Source organism: Capra hircus (genome assembly GCF_001704415.2).
Source record: "Capra hircus breed San Clemente chromosome X unlocalized genomic scaffold, ASM170441v1, whole genome shotgun sequence".
Lineage (NCBI taxonomy): Eukaryota > Metazoa > Chordata > Mammalia > Artiodactyla > Bovidae > Capra > Capra hircus.
This window is the reverse complement of record NW_017189516.1, coordinates 21,023,152-21,043,652: the sequence shown is the minus strand read 5'-3', so window position 1 is coordinate 21,043,652 and position 20,501 is coordinate 21,023,152. Positions and strand designations below refer to the sequence as shown.

The following is a 20,501-nucleotide window of genomic DNA, read 5'->3' as shown; positions in this document are numbered from 1 at the left end:
AGATAAATGTGGCAGATGAGGGAGCAAAATAAAAGCCTACAAGAATAACAATAATAAGAGGAGACAGGCTCTTTAATTAAAAAATAATTTAGAATAATGATAGTAAAGGTAATTTACGATTTTGGAAAAATATTGGAGGGACAGATTAAGAAGATACAAGAAATGTTTAACAAAAACCTGAAGAACTAAAAAACAAACAGTAATAAACAACACAATACCTGAAATTAAAATATGCTAGAAGGAATCCTTTTGATTGTCCCAGGAGCCTCTCACCAGCCCTTGCAGCCCCATGATGAGGTCTTGCTCGGCTGTTTGGCCTAAGCTTCTTCATTCTGCCTTTCTTCTTTACCTCCGCTAGACTGGGGCTGGAGCGGAGCATGGCACCCTTTTTAATACCTCGCTTCTGCGAAACAGAGAAGGGTCAGAGTCCAATGCACAGCCCGCTGCTCCCCCTCCCCCTCATCAAGGCAGGTTGGGGGGCCTCACCGAGGTGATGCTGGAGTCATGGGTGGGGGAGTGGGGATTGTGCCTACTCCTTCGCTCCTTGGGTGTGGTGGAATCCTGACCGGTGGAGGTCATGGCTGGGGAGACTTCACCCCTGACGCGGTCCTGGGGGGTGGGGTGGAGGTGACGGTGAAGGAGCCCGAACGCCCTGAAGACCCCACATACCAGCCCCTTCCCAGACCCCGCCCCCTAGGCTAGTCTCCTTCCCTTATGCTGGCTCTTCCCGACCGCCTTTTAAACTCCACCTCTCAAGGCTCTCTCCCTCCAACCGGGTGTCCATCCTACCTGGTCCCGCCCATTCCACTAGGCTCCATCCCTTTAACACTATTCTTTCTCCTTTCAAAGTCTTGCCCTTTAACAGAGCAATTAACCCCCAAGCTCAGTCCGTTCTCTCCGCCCCTTCCGCTCTATCAACCCTTTCATTCCCCAAAGCCTCGCGCAGACCCCACCCCTTCGCAAACCTGCCCCTTCCAGCCAATCTCCCAAGATAATCAGCCACCCTTTCACTCAGCCAGACCCAGCCCCAGCCCCGGCCCCGACTCCACCCTTAACGATCCACTTAACTCCACCCCTTATCGGGCCAGCCCAGCACCTTCCATTTGGCTAGATCCTGACCCTAACGTTTTGACAAGCCCAGCTCCTCAGGGGACTGCCTCTTTCCCTCCAACAGGCCCCACCCCCTACCCAAGTCCAACCCCTAGCGCTTCACCAAGCTCCTTCAGTCAGTTCGAGCCGCCTTCCGCTGGCCCCTCCTCCTTCTAGCCCCGCCATTGGCACCGACCAATCCCTTCTGCGCCACTCACCGGGTGCAGCCCCTTTCTCAAACTCCGCCCTTGTCTGGAGCCTCCAAATTCCTGACGACCGCAGGTGCGTGATCCCCTCTTTTACATTGGGCCGAGTCTCTCCACAGACCGCCCCGATTCCGCCCACACAGGGGACCGTGCCGCACCGCACCGCCGCGCCCCCACAGCGGGCCACACCTCCCGTGGACTCACTATCGGCTACTCCACTTCTCTGCGCTCGACGCTGGCCGTACTGCGCCTGCGTGAGGCGCCTACAGGCGGCTCGACCAAGCGCCGGGGCTCAAGCCCGACCCTCTCCCAACCGCCCCTGCTGTCGTCCTATCGGCCATGGCCGCCGTCCCTTATTCCCTGTCCACTTACCTTAGGGCCCCTCCAGACCCGCGCCCCCCTACCGTGCGATGACTCAAGAGTGGAAGCAAGCAAACAAGGGCGTTAGGAAGGGGCGCTTTCTCACCTCCCCGTGGCTTCCCGCGCGACGCGCCGTAATGACGTAGCCCGGGCGGGCTGGTGGTAGTGCCTGGAGAGCGTTGGAATCTGGACAAGGCTGGTGGCGGCCAAAATGGGAGTGGTGATGATGATAAATGTGAGGATTTTCTGAGTTCATGTTCACTAAGGTAGTACACAAGAAACATTCACCAAATGTTAGATACTAATATTCTGCCGCGAAACTGGTGGAGCAGAAGGAGTCTCGGTAGGGGCAAATAATTGTGATAATAGCAAGTATTATGTGACAGGCATTGTCGTAAGACAAAATACTATGAGGTCGTTCCTGGAGGCTGCTTTGCAGATGAGGAAACTAAGGTTACGTGACTTAACCATGTGACCTTGGGCAAGTTACTGAACATCTCTGCTTCAGTTTCCTCATCTGGAAAATTGTGATAATGATAGTGCCCAGAGACAGAATGGACCTCAGGAGGGGAGTTTTTATTTGGGCGGTGGCCCTCCACAGTGTCACTTCTACTCCCATGGTGTAATAGAAAGTGTGTGCCTAGCACGTAGGGGAGGTTGCCCCTGTGCACCCCATCCCCAGCTACCTCACATCACATGTCTAAATGTCAGCCCCACAGTAAGCCAGTTTGTCCTCCTAATCTCCCTGTCTCATTCTTCACCATTTCCTACTGGGCTGTAGGCTGGGGTGGGAGAGATAAGCAGTCTGGGGTTCAACATCGCTTACTAACAAACAGATTGACAGCCCCATTGCCCAGTAGCTGGGTCCTCTGACCGTCTTGCAAACCCCTGTTCGAGCCTTCTCGTCCCTTACAGTTTTTTCCTACCTGACCATGTCTTTTGTCCCAGTGGAAGAGGGTTACAGCTTTAAGACCTTTAAACCTCTGCATAGACCAAAGAAAGCATGTAGACAGTGATACACCCTGAGGAGCATTTTGAGACTGTGATGCAGGGTAAAAGAGTAGGGAGTCATGAAAAAGCCAAGGCCCATATTTTTCTGAATAGTCAGAAGAGAGATTTCTCTAGAGCTGACGTTGGCAAACTTTTTCTATAAAGGGGCTGATAACAAATATTTTAGGCTTTGCAGGTCACATATGGCCACTGTGGCATTGTCTTCCTTCCTGTTCTCCTTCCCCCTCTTCCTTCCTTTTCCTTTCTTTTGCTTCCCTTTCTTTCTTTTCTCCATCCCTTCCCCTCCTTTTCTCTCCTTTATGTTCTTTTTGTCTCTTTAAAAGTGTAAAAACAGGTTGCAGTCTGGCTTTGGCCTGAAGGTCACGGTTTGTGGATCCCTGCTGTACAGTGTCAGTCTTCGGTTTCCTTTATCTGGCTGGGATTCTTTTACAGGATGAGTGCAGAGGTTCCATGCTTCCTGAGGAGTGGCATTCCTTTTATGTGAGATGTGAGGATAGGGATTCATAGAAAAGGTCAGGTTATTTCTGGTGTTCTTGTACTGGGTCAAGCAAATGTTCCTGGACAGGGATTCCTATAGTTTCTGTAGTGGTGTTCCTCTATGGAACTAGGCAGGGGTTTCCATACAGGAAATAGCCAGTTGTTTCTAGGGAACTCCAGGCTATGCATTCCCATACAAATTCAGGATGAGGCTCCATAGACTGCATTATAACAGGTTCCTATAAAGAGGTGGTTGTGGTTGTTTAGTTGCAAAGTTGTGTCCAACTCTCGCAGCCCCATGGACTATAGCCCACCAGGCTCCTCTGTCCATGGGATTTCCCAGGGAAGAATACTGGAGTGGCTTGCCATTTCATTCTCCAGGGGATCTTCCCCTGCTGCTGCTGCTTAGTCACTTCAGTCGTTTCTGACTCTGTGTGACGATATGGACTGTAGCCCACCAGGCAACTCTGTCCATGGAATTCTCCAGGCAAGAATACTGAAGTGGGTTGCCATGTCCTCCTCCAGGGGATCTTCCCAACCCAGGGATTGAACCCTGGTTTCCTGCATTCCAGGTGGATTCTTTACTGCTGAGCCACCAGGGAAGCCCCAAAAGAGATTATGTAGCCCAATTCAGGGTCAGCACAGGTGTTTCTGTAAAGGTTCAGGGCTGTATTCATACAAATTTAGGATTAGGTGTTCATGTCCAGATTCAGTCTAGATTATTATTAATTGTGCTAAATTATGTTAGCTGTTGTAAAACCTAGAATCTCAGAGGCTTCACAGATGCATGTTTATTTCTTACTCATACAAAATCCATTGGGAATATTTATTACTGATCATTCATGGACCCAGGCAACTTCCATTTTGCAGATCTGCTCTCCTCTGAGCCCTTGGAGTCCTCACTATTCAGCTAGTAGATGGGGAAAGAGAGAGTCGAAGAGTCTATGACAGAATTTTATGGAAGAGGTATGAAAGTGTAGTATGTCAATCTGCCCACATTCCATTGGTCAGAGCTCTGTCACATGCCCATATCTAATTATAAGGGAGGTGGGAAAAGTGGGTGAGCCTAGAAAGAAAAGGAACAGGTTTCAGAGCCTACAGCAATGTCTGCTACAGGATTCTATAGACTCCACAGAGCTATGCTGTCCAATGTGGTAGTTACTAGCCACACACTGAGCCCTTGAAATGTGACTAGTCCAACTTGAGATGTACTGTAAGTATAGAATACACACTGAGTCTTTTTTTTTTGAATTGGTATAAATAAATGTATCAATAATATTTTTTAGGGGGTGAGCTATGTCATGGGGGATATTAGTTCCCTGACCAGGGATCAAACCTGAGACCCATAAAGTGGAGAAAGAGTTAGTCGCCCAGTCGTGCCCGATTCTTTGCAACCCAATGTACTATAGCCCACCAGGCTCCTCTATCCGTGGGATATTTCAGGAAAGGATACTGGAGTGGGTTGCCATTTCCTTTGCCAGGGATCATCCTGACCCAGGGATCGAACCTGGGTCTCCTGCAGTGCAGGCATATTCTTTACCAATGAAACTACGAGGGAAGGGCCCCTAGAGTGGAAGTGCGGAGTTCTAACCACTGGACTGCCAGGAAGTCCCAGCAATAACTTTTAAGTTGATTAAAATAATTTTATTTATTACTGACTGGGCTCAATCTTGATTGCTGTGTGATCATTCCTCTCATTGTGGAGAGCAGGAGTAACTCTAGTTGTGGTGCTTGGGCTTCTCATTGCAGTGGCTTCTCTTGTTGCAAAGCACAGGCTCTAGGGCACTTGGGCTCAGTAATTATGGTTCCTGGGCTCTAGAGCACAGGCTCAATAGTTGTGGTGCTCGGGCTCAGTTGCTCTGCAGCATGTGGGATCATCCTGGATCAGGGATTGAACCCACGTCTCCTGCATTGTCAGGTGGATTCTTTACCACTGGGCCACCAGGGAAGCCACTATATCGATTACATATTGAAATGAAATACTATTGGTCCTTGAACAAAATGGATTTCAATTTGTGGGTTCACTTGTATGCAACTTTTTTTTCAATACATATTACTGCTACATGATCCAAGGTTGGTCGAATCTGTGCTTAGTAACTCAGTCTTGTCTGACTCTTTGCGAGTCTACAGATGTGAAACTGCTGATGTGGAGAAACCAAATATAGAGGACTGACTATAAAGTTATACACGATTTTCACTGCTCGGAGTTGTCAGTGCCCCTCCCACCTTGTTGTTAAAGTGTCAACTGTACTCAATTATAGTGGGTAAAGTATAAAATATATCATTTAAATTAACGTCACCTGTTTTTCTCTCTTTTTAATGCAGCCACGTGAAAATTTAAAATTACACATGTGACTAGAATTGTACTTCTTTTGGACAGCACTGCTATCGAGAATTCTCTTTAATGTATCAGGACAGGGGTGGAGGTGGAGGTTTCTCCACCTGTAGAGGTTTCTCTACAGGGTCGGGTTGTTTTGTCTTGTCTGAGGTCTGAAGAATGACCCTATTATCTGGTAAGACAGGTTTGTAGAAAAATATGAGGGTTGGAGACATTGTGGAGTGAGAGGGGAGGATGTGAAGGCATTGTTTTCTTGGGAAGATTAAGCATGGCTGTTCCTTTAGAGGACAGAGGGTGGTTTTCTGTAGAGGGTCAGGCCAAAGGATCATAACATACTGAGGCCAGGTATTTCTGCATGGGATCAGAGCTGGGTGGCAAGAGATGCAGATCAAGAGACTCTTAGGGGTTAGGCCAGGGTTTGTTTGTTTGCTTGCTTGCTTGTTTGTTTTTCATTTTGTTGGGGTTATAGCCAATTAACAGACAATATTATGATAGTTTCAGGTGAACAGCAAAGGGACTCACCCATACATATACACGTATCCATTCTCCTCCCAACGCCCCTCCCATCCAAGTTGCCGCATGACATTGAACAAAGTTCTCCGTGCTACAGTATGTCTTTGTTGGTCATCTATTTTAAATGTAGCAGTGTGCATGGTAAGTCACTTCAATGTTGTCCGACTGTTTGCGACCCTGTGGACTGTTGCCCACCAGGCTCCACTGTCCATTGGATTTTGCAGGCAAGAATACTGGAGTGACTTGCCATTTTCTACTCCAGGAGGCCAGGGTTCTTGTACAGACTCAGGACAGGTAATCATGGTGATTCAGATTTTGGATTGTTTAACAAGGTCAGAGCAGAAGTTCCTGTGCAGGATAGATGTTTTTATACTGGTTCATTTCTTGGATGTCTCTCAAGTCAGAGGTTCCCTTTGAGTGTGAGAGCAGGGTTTTCTGTACCAGCTCAGGACACAAGTTCCTGAAGGGACTCAGAGGGTGGTCCCACGCAGCATCAGGACAGAGATCCTGTGCAGATGTAGGACACAGTCACCTTCACAGATTCAGGTGAGGGTTTCTTCTGTTGGGTCAGGACAGTGGCTCCTGTAAAGAGCAAAAGTGGGGCTTCTGGGACAAGACTGGGGAAGGGGCTGTCATAGAGAGTCACAGGGCTTCTCATGCAGGGTCACAGGGGTGTTCCACAGGGGAAGGTTAGGAGTTCCTGTAAAGGATCAGGTCAGAGGTTCCTATAAATGAGTCAAGTTAAGGATTTCTTTGGAGAGTCAGGATAAAGGTTTTCTGCTTAAAGTCTGATTAGAAGTTCCAGAACAATTATAGTCAAGGCCTCCTGTAGAGAGTCATGGCCCTGGCGCAAACATAGGGTGAGGAGGGGAAGCCGTGTACAGTGTCTGGGAGGGGGATCCTGTGCCAAGTGAGACCATGGGTGGCTGCATAGGATGAGATATGGGCTTAAAGTTGAGGATTAGGACAGGTGTCCCTAACACAGGGCTTCCTGTGTAAGCTCAAGACTGAGGTTCATGTTGAGAGTTAGAGCAGGAGTTTCTGCATGCTCTGTGTGGTGGGTTGTGAAATCAGCTTGTTGTGCAGAGTGACGTTAGGAGTTATTGTCCACCATGGAGGCAAGGGCTTCTAAACTCAGTCTGGATTTTCTGAACTCATTAGATTTTCTAGTGAGTGAGGTATTTTGAAAATGCTACCTGGAGGGCAGGGCTCCAGTACGTTGTGAGGACAGAGGTGTCCTGTCCAAGGTCAAGATAGGATTCCTATAAAGAGAGTGAGACTTGGGAAGAGGGTCAGGACAGGCATTTCTGTTAGGGGTGGTACAGGGACTTTCTTTCAGTGGGAGTTCCAGATTGCCAGCAGGAGTAAGGCAGAGGTTCTTGTGCCATGGGAGGCCAGGGGTTCCTCCTGTGCAAGGTGCGGGCTGGTGTTCCTGTCCAGAGTCAGGCTGGGTTTCCTATTGATAATTAGAAAAAGGGGTTCCCTTAGAGTCCCAGAACTAGGTTTCTGTACTGGGCTCGGGCAGCCATTCTTATAGCGGGTGCAGACCCAGATTCCTGAGCAAGGTGGGGCCAGGCACATTTCCACACAGGTTCTGAGAGGGGTTTCTATTCAAGATGAAGACTAGGCCTCCTCCAGGCTGAGAGGGCTGGGGTCCTGTAGGGGCAACCAGGCTTTTACAGGGCCAGGGCCCTTGTGGACAGTTCCTGTAAGGAGTGTGTGGACCACTATGATTCTCACATGGGCTAATGTAGTGACTGCTCTGAAGGGATGCTGCTCTGTTCAGGACAGCTACTCACGCCTGCTGTGTTCAAGATATGTGGGCCCACAGTCCCCACCTTGGGGCTCCAGGGGAGAAGCTGTACAGAGAACCAGACCAATTAAGTGTGAGGTTTTTGGGCTCCAAAATCACTGCAGATGCTGATTGCAGCCATGAAATTAAAAGACACTTACTCCTTGGAAGGAAAGTTATGACCAACCTAGATAGCATATTCAAAAGCAGAGATATTACTTTGCCAACAAAGGTCCGTCTAGTCAAGGCTATGGTTTTTCCAGTAGTCATGTATGGATGTGAGAGTTGGACTGTGAAGAAAGCTGAGCGCCGAAGAATTAATGGTTTTGAACTGTGGTGTTGGAGAAGACTCTTGAGAGTCCCTTGGACTGCAAGGAGATCCAACCAGTCCATCCTAAAGGAGATTAGCCCTGGGTGTTCTTTGGAAGGAATGACGCTAAAGCTGAAACTCTAGTACTTTGGCCACCTCATGTGAAGAGTTAACTCATTGGAAAAGACTTTGATGCTGGGAGGGATAGGGGGCAGGAGGAGAAGGGGATGACAGAGGATGAGATGGCTGGATGGCATCACCGACTCGATGGATGTGAGTTTGAATGGACTCCGGAGTTGGTGATGGACAGGGAGGCCTGGCGTGCTGCAGTTCATGGGGTCACAGAGTCAGACACGACTGAGCAACTGAACTGAAGACTCACTATAGTGAAGGGAGGGTCACCCATCTAAAATCCACTCCTTAAACTCAGTGTGGTCAGGGTGAGTTCTGAGCCTAGCTTTTCATTAGTCAAATGAGCATGAATGCAATTTCCTCAGGCTTTTTTTTTTTTCCAGGTGTTCATGAACTAAGGCAGCTGAAGTCTCTCAGCTGTTGCCGACCCACAGTGAGCACTTAGTTAAAGGTGCTGCTTGCTGTTAGGAGCTGCTGGAAAGCCTCGGCCAGCTGTGGCGAGCCACTTAACCTGTCTGGTTTAGGATGTCACCTGACTGCTCCTGTGTAAGGGTTTGTTAAATGGAAGTACAGGTTCCACATTCCGGGAAGCAGTTCACCCTGGTGAGTAGGTAGGTGTGTTGGGGCGGGAGCTGGTACTGTGGGGAGCTCCCCGACCTTCAGGGTCTAAATATCACCCCCAGAGGGCACTTTGTCCTCCTAATCTCCCCAGCTAATTCTCTACCATTTCCCACAGGGCTGCAGGCCTATCTGGGTTGAGAGAGTTAAGAGATAAGTGACAGAAAGGCCCATAAACAGCCTCACAGTCCTGCACTGGCCTTCTGACCTACTTGACGGCTACCATTCCCACCCCCCTTCCTCCCTTTCCTGTCCTCAGATGTCTGATGTCCCTTAGAAGAGGGTTCCTGGCTTACACCAACTGAAACTGGTGGCTCAGACGGTAAAGAATCTGCCTGCAATGCAGGACACCCGGGTTCAATCTCTGGGTTGGGAAGATCCCCTGGAGAAAGAAATGGCAACCCACTCCAGTATTCTTGCCTGGAGAATTCCATGGACAGAGGAGCCTGGCGGGCTACAGTCCATGGGGCTGCAAAGAGTCAGACACAGCTGAACAACTAACACATACATTGTCAGCCACTCGGAGACACTGGGACATGGCCCACGCCACACGATATGCTCACACACATACGGACTTGCACAGAAATACTGTTGTCACCAGACCCACAAAGACATTCTAAGACTCAGACCCCACTGCTGTGCCTCACACACCATCATATAACAGTTCTTATTCAATGTTCCGAAATGTGTATGGATCCACTTCTGTGCCCAGTGCACATGCCATCATGCTGTATCAAAGATCACCCCACTGGTGCACAACCCCACACGTTTACTCAGCACATGATGCCGCTGACACACTTCCACATACTTCGCACATTCACCCCTGCCCAGCCTTTCAGGGGAACCTGGAGTCACGCACGTCATGTCACACAGCCTCATCCCTATTGCCTGTTGCACACTGGCTCCCACCATGATGTGTTGGTGCACGTGCTATCTCGTACCACCTGGACGCTGTCACACTTGGTTTCACATATACCATTACAACTGTGAAGCCCCATGTGCCATCTCCCATGGTCACACATGGCAGCTCACAGTGTCATGAAATAATTGTGGACACAGATACATACACACACCCCAGTCCCACACAGACTCACACCTCCATTTTCAGGACTCTGGCGGTTTTATTTTACGGAAGCTTTGAAGGTCCAGCCCAAGGTTTTTCTGGGTCCCAGAAGGTTGGATAGGACACACTGCTGGCTAGAAATGGGGAGGGAACACCAGACCCTGCCCTGAGGCCATGCTCTGTACTCTCATGAGCTGAGTGGGGCCACCACAGTGGTGGTGGTGGTGGGAGGCACAGGGCCTGTGGGGAAGGAGCCTGTGGGTGAGCCCAACAGGGGTCCTGGGAATGGCATGATATGGCTGACAGGCCCTGACAGCACTACGGGGCCCAGGCCTTGGTAGACATGGGCAGTACCAGGTGGGCCCAATGTCAAGCCTGAGGTCACCTCCCCACAATTCCCACTACTGCTGCCCCCAGCCACCACCATGAAGCCGCCAGATGGTCCTTCTGCTGCTCCTGTAGCTCCTAGGCTGGATCCCCGTTTCTTTTTCCCTTTCCCAGATGCCTTGCGGTTTCGAGTCTGGATACCATCCTTCCTCATGGTCAGTGGTCGGTTCACCTGCCAAGAGGGAGGCCATGGCTGTTTCCCAGCTCCACATCTTGCTCTATGACTCCTCCAGGGATGACCAATTCACCCCACTTCTAAGAACAGAGAACTTATTCAAGGATTAGGGAATGTGACCCTGATATGACAAGAATCCTGAAGTTTTCAGGCTGTGAGTTTGGGAAAGCCTCTCAGGTTGATGGGAGCTGCCCCTGGTCTAGGGCAGGGCAGGGGAGTGGAAATTAGCTGATGGCCTAAGGAGGAGGTGACAGGTGGGAATCAGGAGAGAGGGTGAAGGGGTGAGAGGGAGTGGGGGGTGGAGGAAGGGTGAAGGAGGAGGAAGGAAGAAAATATCTAATGGAGAAAGGAAGAGGGAAGGGTGGAGGGGAAGGAAGGGAAATGGGAGGAAGGAGAGGAGGGAGGATCCAAGGGCCCCAGGTCACCTGGTGTAGTTTGTAGTAGAGGCCACAGGCGTTGCACACAGGGTCCCCGCTGGCGTTTCTCCGCCACAGTGTCGTGGTGGTAGTCTGGCAGTTGGTACACTGGGTCCCTGCCCTTTTGCTGACAATCTGGGGGAGGGAGCAAGTAAGTATGGACACACTGCTGGGTGGAGGACCAAAGAGGTGAGGGTCAGTATGAGGGCAGGGTTTGCTTCAGGGAAAGGGCTAGGGGTTTCTGTGTGGGTAAGGAGAGGGCCTCCCTGCCAGGATAGGCATTGGGGGTATTTTATGGGGCGCTACACAATTTGCATGTAACTTTGGCCATCCACTGGAATCATTATGGGAATTAGAAGTAATCATGATTCCCCCGCATCCCAGCCAGTTCAACCAACACATCTGAGGAGGGTCTCAATCCCTAGTGGTTCAAAGTGCCCCAAGGTGATCCCAGTGTGATGCAAAGGAAGAGAAGTGCAGGGAGAGGATAGAATTCCTGCTTGCAGCCTATGTTTGGTCAAGGATAAGAGGTACTGTACACAGCTGGTGGATGGGGAAGGAGCGGAGCGTGTGGGTTCTTATAGATCATCAGGACTGGGATTTCTGTGAAGGTTGAGAACAGCAGGGATGGCAGGGCTTGGTGTTACCAGGCGCTTCTTGGGCCGGATGAGAGGCCTGTTCTGCCCATTCATCTTGTGATAGAGGCCACAGGCGTTGCACAGGTAGTGGCCTGTCCTGTCCCGCCGCCACAATGGTGTCGCCGTTGCTCCGCAGTTCACACATTCTCTGGCCTCTGGTGGGGTAGACAGAGGGGAGGAAGGAGTTAGTCTCAGACCAGCTCTCCCTTGGTCACCCCCACCAGCCTCAACCTCCCAGTCCCTTTTTGAGAACCTCACCGCAGGGGGTTAAGGGCAGAGTTCCACGAAGCTTAGGGGAGGAATAAGGTGCTGGATTAAGGGGGCTTCCAGTGGGAGAAAAGTAGGTACTAGAAAAGTCAGGACCCCCGTAGGCACTGCTAGGGACTGGAATTGATGAAGGTGGTGCAGTCCCCAGTGTCAAGAGGTCTGGACTCATCCGCTCCGTCTTTAAAGTCTCCAGGAAGCTGCTTCCCCCTTTCCCATCCAGATCTTCTGAGGCCTGGGGAGAGGAGTCCTCACGGGTGGGGCACACAGTTGAGGCAGGGTAGAGCCCAGTCTTGCCGTAGGCCCAGCTAGCATACGGTGAGCCCCCGGGGATCCCCTCCATACAGTTGATCAGTGGGTACACCTGAAAGACTATGGGAGTATGGGAAAGAAAGAGGAAAGAGAAACAATCAGTCTAAATTCATCTTACTTTCAGGGTCTAATGATGCCCAAGAGCCTCAATATAGTGACCAAGTTTCCATGCTTTGAACGGGTGACCAGAAGAACTGCTGGCGTTTGAGTGACTCCAGTGTCTGGGCCCTGTGGTTGCTAGTGGTTGCTCTGTCCCCTGACCTCCAACATTTCCAAATGAGCTTTGAGGATGACTTGTTGGGATTTGGAGCCCCATATATTACCTGGCAGCTCCAGCCACTGTCTACTTCCATCATTGCTTTCCGGTATGGCTACCCCAAGAGGACAGGTTGGGGAGCAATGGCATTCCCAGTTCTGGGCTTGACTAGGAGTCAGCACAGAGATGTGAAGCCTTATCTCATTTTCCAGAATTGACTCTTTGAAGTCAATTGACTCTGGGTCTCCATGGCAACCTTGACAGCGCAGAGCCAGTGCCAAGATAGCCACCCAAAGAAGTTACCTGGGGAGTGTCTGTAGGCCTCAGCGTCCCTGTAGTAGGCCAGTGCGGCAGCTGCAGCCGTGGCGGTGCTGGCAGCAGTGGAGGAGGCTGCTGTATCCAAGCCCTCAGACCCGGGGGGAAAGAAGACCCCTGATTCTGGTGGTGAAGATACCAAGGCAGGGTCCATGAACTGGGGTAGGGGCTCAGAGGTCCCCAAGGCCCCGAGGCCAGGGAACTCCATGGGGCTTCTGGGGTTTGACCTGTAAGGACAGGAGGGGTCCTCAGACACAGAAACCCCCCTCTCCCCTCTCTTCCTCCTTTCTCCCTCCTCCCACTCCATTCCCTTAGTCCTCTTACCCCCCTTTTCCACCTCCCTAGTACCCTCCTCTTGCCTCCTCTGTCCACCCTCATCTCTCCCTTTTCTTCCACTCAGTTCTCTTACTCCCTATCCTGCCCCTTTTCCCTTCTTCCTCTTATCTTTCCTCTCCTCCTTTTCTCTCCTCCACACCCTCCTTTTACTCCTCTTCTGTTTTGTCTCCTCTCCATTTTCTCTCCCCATCTCTTCTTTCTCCTCCTCTCCCCCTCTTCCTTCACTTTCTGCTCTTCCTCCTCCTCCCTTCCTCCCTGCTCTCTCTTTTTCCCTTCTTCCTCTTCCTCTCCCTGTCCTTTTCTCCCTGGTCCCCTATCTCTTCTCCTTCCGTCTCTTCCTCCTCTCCCTCCACTTTTCTTAGCCTCCCCCCTTCCCCATTCAACAACTGCTTCACTCCTCTTTCCTTCTCCTCCTTTGTCCTCCCCTCCCCTCTTCTGTCTTCATCATTCTCCTTTGCCTCCCTTTCTGCTCATCTCTTTCTCCTTTTCCTCATTTTCTCCTCTCCTCCTCCTCCACTTTCTCTTCTCCCTCTACCTCCACCCCCTCACCCTCCTAGGAGTGTGTAGGTGGGGTGGGCTGAGCTGCAGAACCAGAGTCCCTTGAACTCCTTGGTCATTCCCCAGACCTTGGGGTTCAGCCTCCTGTCTCCCCAACTTCATCCCTATCTGTTGCATCTTGCCTTCTGACTTTCTCAGAAACCCCATGGTTTCCGGCTTGACTCTCCCCTCCTCCACCTCCGTTGAGTGTGCAGACAGAGGGCCCCCTCAGTTCCTCCCTGTTTCATGGGGGGGTCAGTACCCCCACTGCTTATCTCTGCCATCCCCGCCCAACTTTTGAAATCACCCCAAGGCCTGTGGCTTCCTCTGAGGAGGGGGACAGGTGGGAGGTGTTCCCTCTGCCTGTGCCGTGTCCTCTGGAGAGGTCTGCCATAGTTCTGCTTTCCAGCTCCTTCAGTCCCCAACATGCCCAGGCCTTAGTTTCCCCATCTGCTGGATAGGAGGTGCTGACAGGGGTCTTTGCCCCTTTGCCTCTATTCTTCTCTGTGCGTATCTCTTGTCTCCTGTGTCTCTTTTCTCCTACCCTGCTTCTTGTCAAGTCTGGCTCTCTATTTCCCTCCCATTTTTCTGTGCTACCATGATTCATCTTGCTCTCTCTGTGCTTTTATAAATGTCTGTTTTTCCTCCTCCCCTTGTCTGTCTTCCCATGTCTCTGATTCTCTTTCCATCTTTATCTCTCTTTTATCTCTTTCTTTGCTCTCTCTATATTTTTCTGTTTCTCTTTTTCCCTCTCCGCTCATCTCTCTGAATGTCTGTATATCTCTCCCGCTCTGTCACTTTCTGCTTGTTTGTCTCTTCCTTCGTGTTTCTCTCTGGGTCCTCTGGCCTTATTTTAATGTCTTTCTCAATGTTCCCATACCCCTAATCATACCGTTCTGCACACAACCCCAGTTGAGGAGTCAGGAAACCTACTGTTACCCTTGACTTGCCCTGTGAATCTGAAGGCCTTGGTCTCCCTGTCTGTAGGGTGAAGTGACAGAGATAAAGAAGACCACCTTCCCCTGCCTAAGTGACCCATTGTATTGCCTATGTAGACAGGCTCATAGCTGGGCCCTGGGTTGGGGTTGTGCTAGGAAACAGACAGGCCTGTCATTGTACCCACCATCAACCTTCTCTAGGCCCTGGGCCGCCTTCTGTCTTCTCTGGGAACAGTGTCTTGCCTCCTCATCTCCAACTCCATCTCTTTCCTGTCTGTCTCGCCATGATTCTATCTGTGAGTCTCTCACTGCATTTCTGTCTCACTCTCCTTTTCTGCTCCCGAATCTCCCACTCTTTCCTGTCTCTCCGTCTCTCTTACTCTTCCTTTGAGTCTCTGTGTTTCTTCTTTCTCTTCATGTCTCTGTATTTTGCTCCTTTTCTCCCTCTCCATCTCACTTTTTTTTTCCTCCTTTTTCTCTGTCTTGATTTGTTTCTTACTCTTTTTGTCTCTGTTAACCACTGTTCTTTTATCCCCTCATCCTCTCCTCACCAGCACACCCCCCCAGTCTCCTTCCAATCCCACTGCCCCTGTCCCTACACCTTGTACCTTGGCAGGTCCAGGACTGCCCACCCCTCTGTGGCAGGGACCCAACTCCCCCCGCCCCCCCCAGTTATCACTCTCTAGACAGAGATAAAGTTTATCTCGAGGCTGGGGGATATGAAAACTCCTTATCAGCTGCCCCACTAGAGTAAGTGCTGCCCCAACGGGTGGCAGGCAGCTGGCCGGCCCTCAGCTTTCCCTCAGTCCAGCCCCTCACCCCAGGTAACATCCCCACCCCAGCCCTCAAGGGAGGGTCCCTTGGGACTGAAGGGAGTACAGATGGGATCTGGGGGCAGACGAGTCTTGGGAGAGTCTGAGATGGAGTTTGAGGATTAGATATGGGGTTAAGGAGTCAGGGGTTTGGGGAACAACTGGAGTTTAGGGTAAACAAATGCGAGTTTAAGAAGCAGTGAAAGGTTTGCTTGAAAAGTCACATTTTGGGATCAGAAATAAGTTGGGAAGGCAGAAACAGGGTTGGGGATCAGAGGCAAAGTTTGAGAGAGAGAGAGAAAGCTGAGAAGTTGGAGCTATAGTTTAGGGGTTGGGGTGGATTCTGAGAGTCATAGAAAAGTGTGAGGGTCCAAGGGTTTTGCTGGAGCGGAGATGGAGTTATGATAGACAGGCAGAGGTGTGTCTGATGACTAGAGATGGCTTATGGGAGCACAGGAGGAGTTTGAGAATAGAGATACAATTGGAGTGAAGAAAGATTGGGGGCCAGAGAGGGCACCTAGGGGGACAGAGAAATATCGGGAAGCTAAGATGGGGTTTAGAGAAGGCAGACAGGAGGATTTATGTGACAGAACAGATTGAAGGGGTGGACTTGGTGTTTGGAGTGATGAAGACATTTTTGTGCATAGGCAAGGAGTTGAGAGAGAGAAATGGTTTTAGGGCATCAGAGAGAAGTCACAGGGAACAAGTATGGGATTTGAGAGGCATCGATGGGGTTAAGAGTGTGGAGCTAGGGTTTGGCAGTCCAGAGACAGGTTTGGGAGGTCAGAGAGAGAATTGTGGGCAGAGACAGGGGAGTTGTGGAGTAGGCAGGGGCTTCAGAGCAGAAATAGGTATGTGTGTTGGGGGGGCACAAAAGTGAGCCTTTGTGGTGAATTCAGAGACAAGTTTGGGTTAGAGAAAGTCATATTTGGGGCAGAGGTTAGGATTTGGTGGGATGAAAGCATATTGCAGGTCAGAGATGGAGCATGGTGGGCAGAGTTAACGGATCAGGAGAGCATAAATATCTTGGAAGCAGTGGATGGGAGTCATGGCAGAGAGAATTGGGTTTAGGGGGCAGATTTGGGGTACAGATGGGGGTTGGAAAGATAGAGGTGGTCTGGAAGAGCTGTCAGGGGATTCAGGGGTGGTAGACACTTTGGGGACCAGTGGTGGGTTGGGGAGCCTAGAGCAGGCTGGGGGAGTAGCCTTGAAGTAAGGGGCAGCAGGCCCAGGGTTTGCCTTGCTGGGGGCTCTTAGGGGGCTGAGACTGACCTGGGCTGGTTGGTGCGGAGGGTTCAGCTGCTTTGGGGATGTGACGAGCTCAATGTGATCCCGGGGGGTGTCCTGGCTGGCCTTGGCCTTTGAGGCTCCCTTCCTCCTTCCCTCCCTCCCTCCCCTCTCCCTCCTCCCTCCTCTCCAGGGAGTGGCTGGTGCCCCAGTGGGTGGGGCAGGCCAGGGGAGGGGGCGGGCCCCCTACTGGTGGGGCACCTCTTGGGCAGTGAGGCCTTCTTCCACCCCACCTGCCCACCCTGTAGATTCTTGGACCCTGTTTGACTTGGGCTTCTGTGGGCTTCAGTGTCCAGTCAAACAAAAATGGGCTGAAAGCAAGATAAAATGAAAATAGCAGATATGGTTTCATGACCCAGCTGGGCTTTTCAGTGAGTTTTACAAACGTAAAGCCCCTACTGTGTGCTTAGCCAGGTGAGGGCTGGCCCCTTATGTATGTGTCCTCCTGGCCAAAGGGAGCGAAGGGCTGTGACTGTACCCATTTTGCAGGTGACAAGAATGAGGCTCAAAGAGGTTTGGTGGGAATTTGAATCAAGATGTTGGTGGGACATCTTTAGGACCCAGGCCCACCCCAGGGGTCAGGCCAAGACTGGCGGGAAGCAGAGGCACATTCACTCAGCGCCCCACTGGGGCTTACGCCAGCTCTGGCCTGCCCTGGGGCAGCAGATAAGTCTTATCAGATGGAGGCCAGCGTGGCTGTTGGCTCCGCGGTGGTAACAGGCTGTCTTGGGCTGGGGTGGGGGGCGGAGCTGGGGGGGTACCCAGGGACAGTGGCCTCAACTTCTTGCCCGCCATGCGGCTTTGGAGGCGGGAAACAGGTGGGACTAGGGGTTGGTTCCTCTGCAGGTCCTTGAATAGGATAAAGTGGGGGAAAGGAAGGAGGGAGGGATAGAGAAGGGAGAGAGGTAGAGAGATGGGAATGACGGGATGCAGATAAATAGAGAAAGAGACAGAAAGAGACATAGATGGAAGGAGACAGAGAGGGCACAGAAAGGAAGGAGAGACAGAGGGTGAGAGACGCACAGAGAGGGCCAGAAACAGTGAAGGGCAGACAGCGGCTAAGAGAAAGGGAGACAGGCAGAGATGGACAGAAGGTGCAAGATAAAGCCTGAAAGCGACAGAGGCCAAGGACATAGGTGGAAAAGCTGAGAAGGGAGACAAAGATGATACAGAGAAGGGGAGGACAGAGACACAGATTCAGCAACAAACAGTTTAAGAGGAAGTCATGAGATCCCAGGTAGCAGCCTGGCATATGCCCTGGGTAGGTGGTGCCAGGGTGGGTGGGATGGGAGGGGGTGTGGACTGATGTGGACCCATGTGGCCTGTGGCCTGAGAGGGACCTCCAGAGAGCCACTGGGCCCCTGTGCCTTGTCCTGTTCTCCTTCCCCCAAATAGTAACAACGGTGACAATGACCACTGGCTCATTACTGGCACAGACCCATGTCCTATTCTGAGTGCCCCATGTAAAGTCATTGAATAAACATGTAAACATAGCCATCCAACTTGGGCCCCTGCAGGGCAGGGGGTAAGACTAACCAGCCATGGCCCTGGGACTCCACGAGCCAGGGAGTTCCCTGGTCCACCCATTCTATGGATGAGGTGACCGAGACACACCAAGGGCAGAGGGCAAGGATGAGTAGGCTCTGCTCGTTCACTGGCCCACCCCAGAGGGATTTTATCATCCTCATCTTACCTGTCTGGGCCTCACTGTCCTCATATGCAAAATGGAAGCTTTGAGGAGGAAAGGAGGCTATTTATTGAGCTCCTGCTCTGTGCCCGTCTGTGCCAAGCCCTTGTCGGTAACAGAGAGGACAAAGACCCCTATGACTCAAGTGATGATTTCAGGACATCCACTCTGGAGCTGGCCCACCTTCATTTGTGGGCCACTGACTGGCGTGTGGCCTTGGGCAGTTACTGTCACCTCTAGACTTCAGTTCCTCATCTGAAAAGATGGGGTACTAGCGGCCACTCCACAGGGTGATTAGAGTGACTCAATGAGACTTATTCATTAAGTGATTTCAACTCATTTGATTCTGAAATCTCAATAAATGTTAAGTATTCTTATTTATTCATTGAGTGCCTACTGTGTGTGAAGGATAGTATTTGGCCCTGTTTTATCAGCACTACTTCTAATTCTAGTACTAATGCTAGTAATGTGCTGATACCAATACCAGTACTAATTCTAATTACTAACATTCTAATATTGATACTAGCACTAATGCTAATTTTAATAGTAATACTAATAATGCTTATTATTAGCAGTAAGCATTAATAGTAATGGGCTTCCTGGTGGCTCAGAAGGTAAAGAATCTGCCTGCAATGCAGGAGACCCAAGTTCGATCCCTGGGTCGGGAAGATCCCCTGGAGAAGGAAGTGGCCACCCACTTCAGTATTCTTGCCTAGAGAAGTCCATGGACAGGGGAGCCTAGTAGGCTACAGTCCATGGGGTCGCAAAGAGTTGGACACGACTGAGTGACTAACATAGCATAACATAAATAATAATGCTAATTCTAATCTATATGAGTACTTTATTAATATCCATACTAATTCTAGAACTAATAATTATTCATTTTAATTCTATCAATGACTCCATTGACTAATAATAATACTAATTCTGATACTAATATTTTTCCTAGCACTAATATAATAACCACAGTAGCATTATTTGCCAAGCCACTCCAGGCACTGTGCTCAATGCTGTCCATGCATCATATTTATCCTGATCTCACCAATCCTTGTGGTGTAAGTGCATATAATTGCCCCCATCTTCTGGACTGGGAATAGGTGCAGAGAAATGAAAATGTTCGTCCAAGGCCTTGAGTTCTTTCTTGTCTCAGCTCTGACTGATTTGCTGCCGATTCCTGGGCAGACCAACCTCTGAGCCTCAGTTTCTTTGCTTGGAAAATGGGTATAATCATAGAACCCACCTTAAATGTTGTTGAGAGACTGCTCAACACAGGGCCTGCATGCACATCGTAAATGGTAAGCTCTGTAGTAGTAACTCTCCTCACTGTTACTAGAAATAGCAGGTGCAGTGTTGGGGTAAGGTGGGGAAGTCTGCCCTCTTCAGAGGCATGTCTCAGACAAGGGTTTGCCTGCTGGACTCACAGCCCATTTCTTCATAACTGGAGTGGAGAAAGGGTTGAGAACGGAAGTAAAGAATGGGGAGTGGGGGCCTCAGGGCTCTGCCTCCATCAAGAACCAAAACCCTGAGGCTCTGAGGCCAGGCCTCACCCCATTCCCTCCCCCATCCCTGTGGAGGGGGCACAGGCCCAGAAGTCTGTGGTGACAGTTCAGCCAGCAGGGAGGCAGCTGGGAGTGGGCAGATAAGGGAATCGCCAGGGCCAGGCCAGGCTTTGGGGGAGCCCTATGAGGGCGGGGGTGGGGGCAGGGGTGGGTGTCTGGGCCAAGCATCCTTTCCCTCAGGCCTCCATTTGAGACTCAGCCCCAACGGCCTCTCTTCCTCTCTCTTCCCAGAAGCCTTCCCTGACTGGTTCCCTCCCTCCTGGCATCTTCTGGGGCTCCAGAGCTTGGTCCAAGCCCATGGCATTTGGACTATTCTTGTCTCTTCCAGACTGTGGAGTCCACTAGGGCTGGGACGAGCTTGGCTCCCCTCCGTGTCAGTAGCACCTGGAGAAGCATCAACCAAAGTCGACTAAGGAATCAGATGTTTGCCTTAAAACCACACTATTTTGTTTTTAAGAGAAAAGTATAAAAGATACTATAATAAGCACTCACCTTTGTCAAATGTTAATATTTTGTCCTATTTACTTCAGATCCTTTTTAAAAGAAATATATTACAGATACAGTTGACACCCTTGCACCAATTGAATTTCATCTCCCCCTCTCCTTCCACTACCTTGAATTTGGTGTTTATCTTTTTCATGAATGTTTTGATGTTTTACATTACATTACTGCA

The 20,501-nt window shown here is 50.6% G+C and overlaps 2 protein-coding genes across 2 annotated transcripts; both read right to left on the bottom strand.

The window, feature by feature from the left end:
- Positions 1-273: 273 nt before the first annotated feature.
- LOC108634293 (histone deacetylase 6-like) lies at positions 274-1,791 on the bottom strand (the record flags this gene model as incomplete). Its single annotated transcript, XM_018043634.1, is given in 3 exon segments — positions 274-403; positions 487-609; positions 1,762-1,791. Coding segments are annotated over 2 exon segments (223 nt in total), but the record flags the coding sequence as incomplete, so codon positions are not given.
- Positions 1,792-9,947: 8,156 nt separating this feature from the next.
- GATA1 (GATA binding protein 1) lies at positions 9,948-12,929 on the bottom strand. Its single transcript, XM_018043633.1, has 5 exons — positions 12,661-12,929; positions 11,784-12,161; positions 11,535-11,680; positions 10,897-11,022; positions 9,948-10,468 (listed from the first exon to the last, which is right to left on the bottom strand). The coding sequence occupies exons 1-5, from the start codon at positions 12,878-12,880 to the stop codon at positions 10,097-10,099; spliced, it is 1,242 nt and encodes a 413-aa protein (XP_017899122.1). The 5' UTR covers positions 12,881-12,929; the 3' UTR covers positions 9,948-10,096.
- Between the last annotated feature and the right edge of the window lie 7,572 nt (positions 12,930-20,501).

What these genes read in the sequence shown, in the direction of transcription:
- GATA1 (XM_018043633.1), bottom strand. Translation starts at nt 12,880, where the DNA reads ATGGAGTTCCCTGGCCTCGGGGCCTTGGGGACCTCTGAGCCCCTACCC. An exon ending in TCTGCCCTTAACCCCCTGCG is followed by an intron (nt 11,681 to 11,783) that starts GTGAGGTTCTCA and finishes CTACCCCACCAG; the next exon opens with AGGCCAGAGAATGTGTGAAC. An exon ending in TCCGGCCCAAGAAGCGCCTG is followed by an intron (nt 11,023 to 11,534) that starts GTAACACCAAGC and finishes TCCCTCCCCCAG; the next exon opens with ATTGTCAGCAAAAGGGCAGG.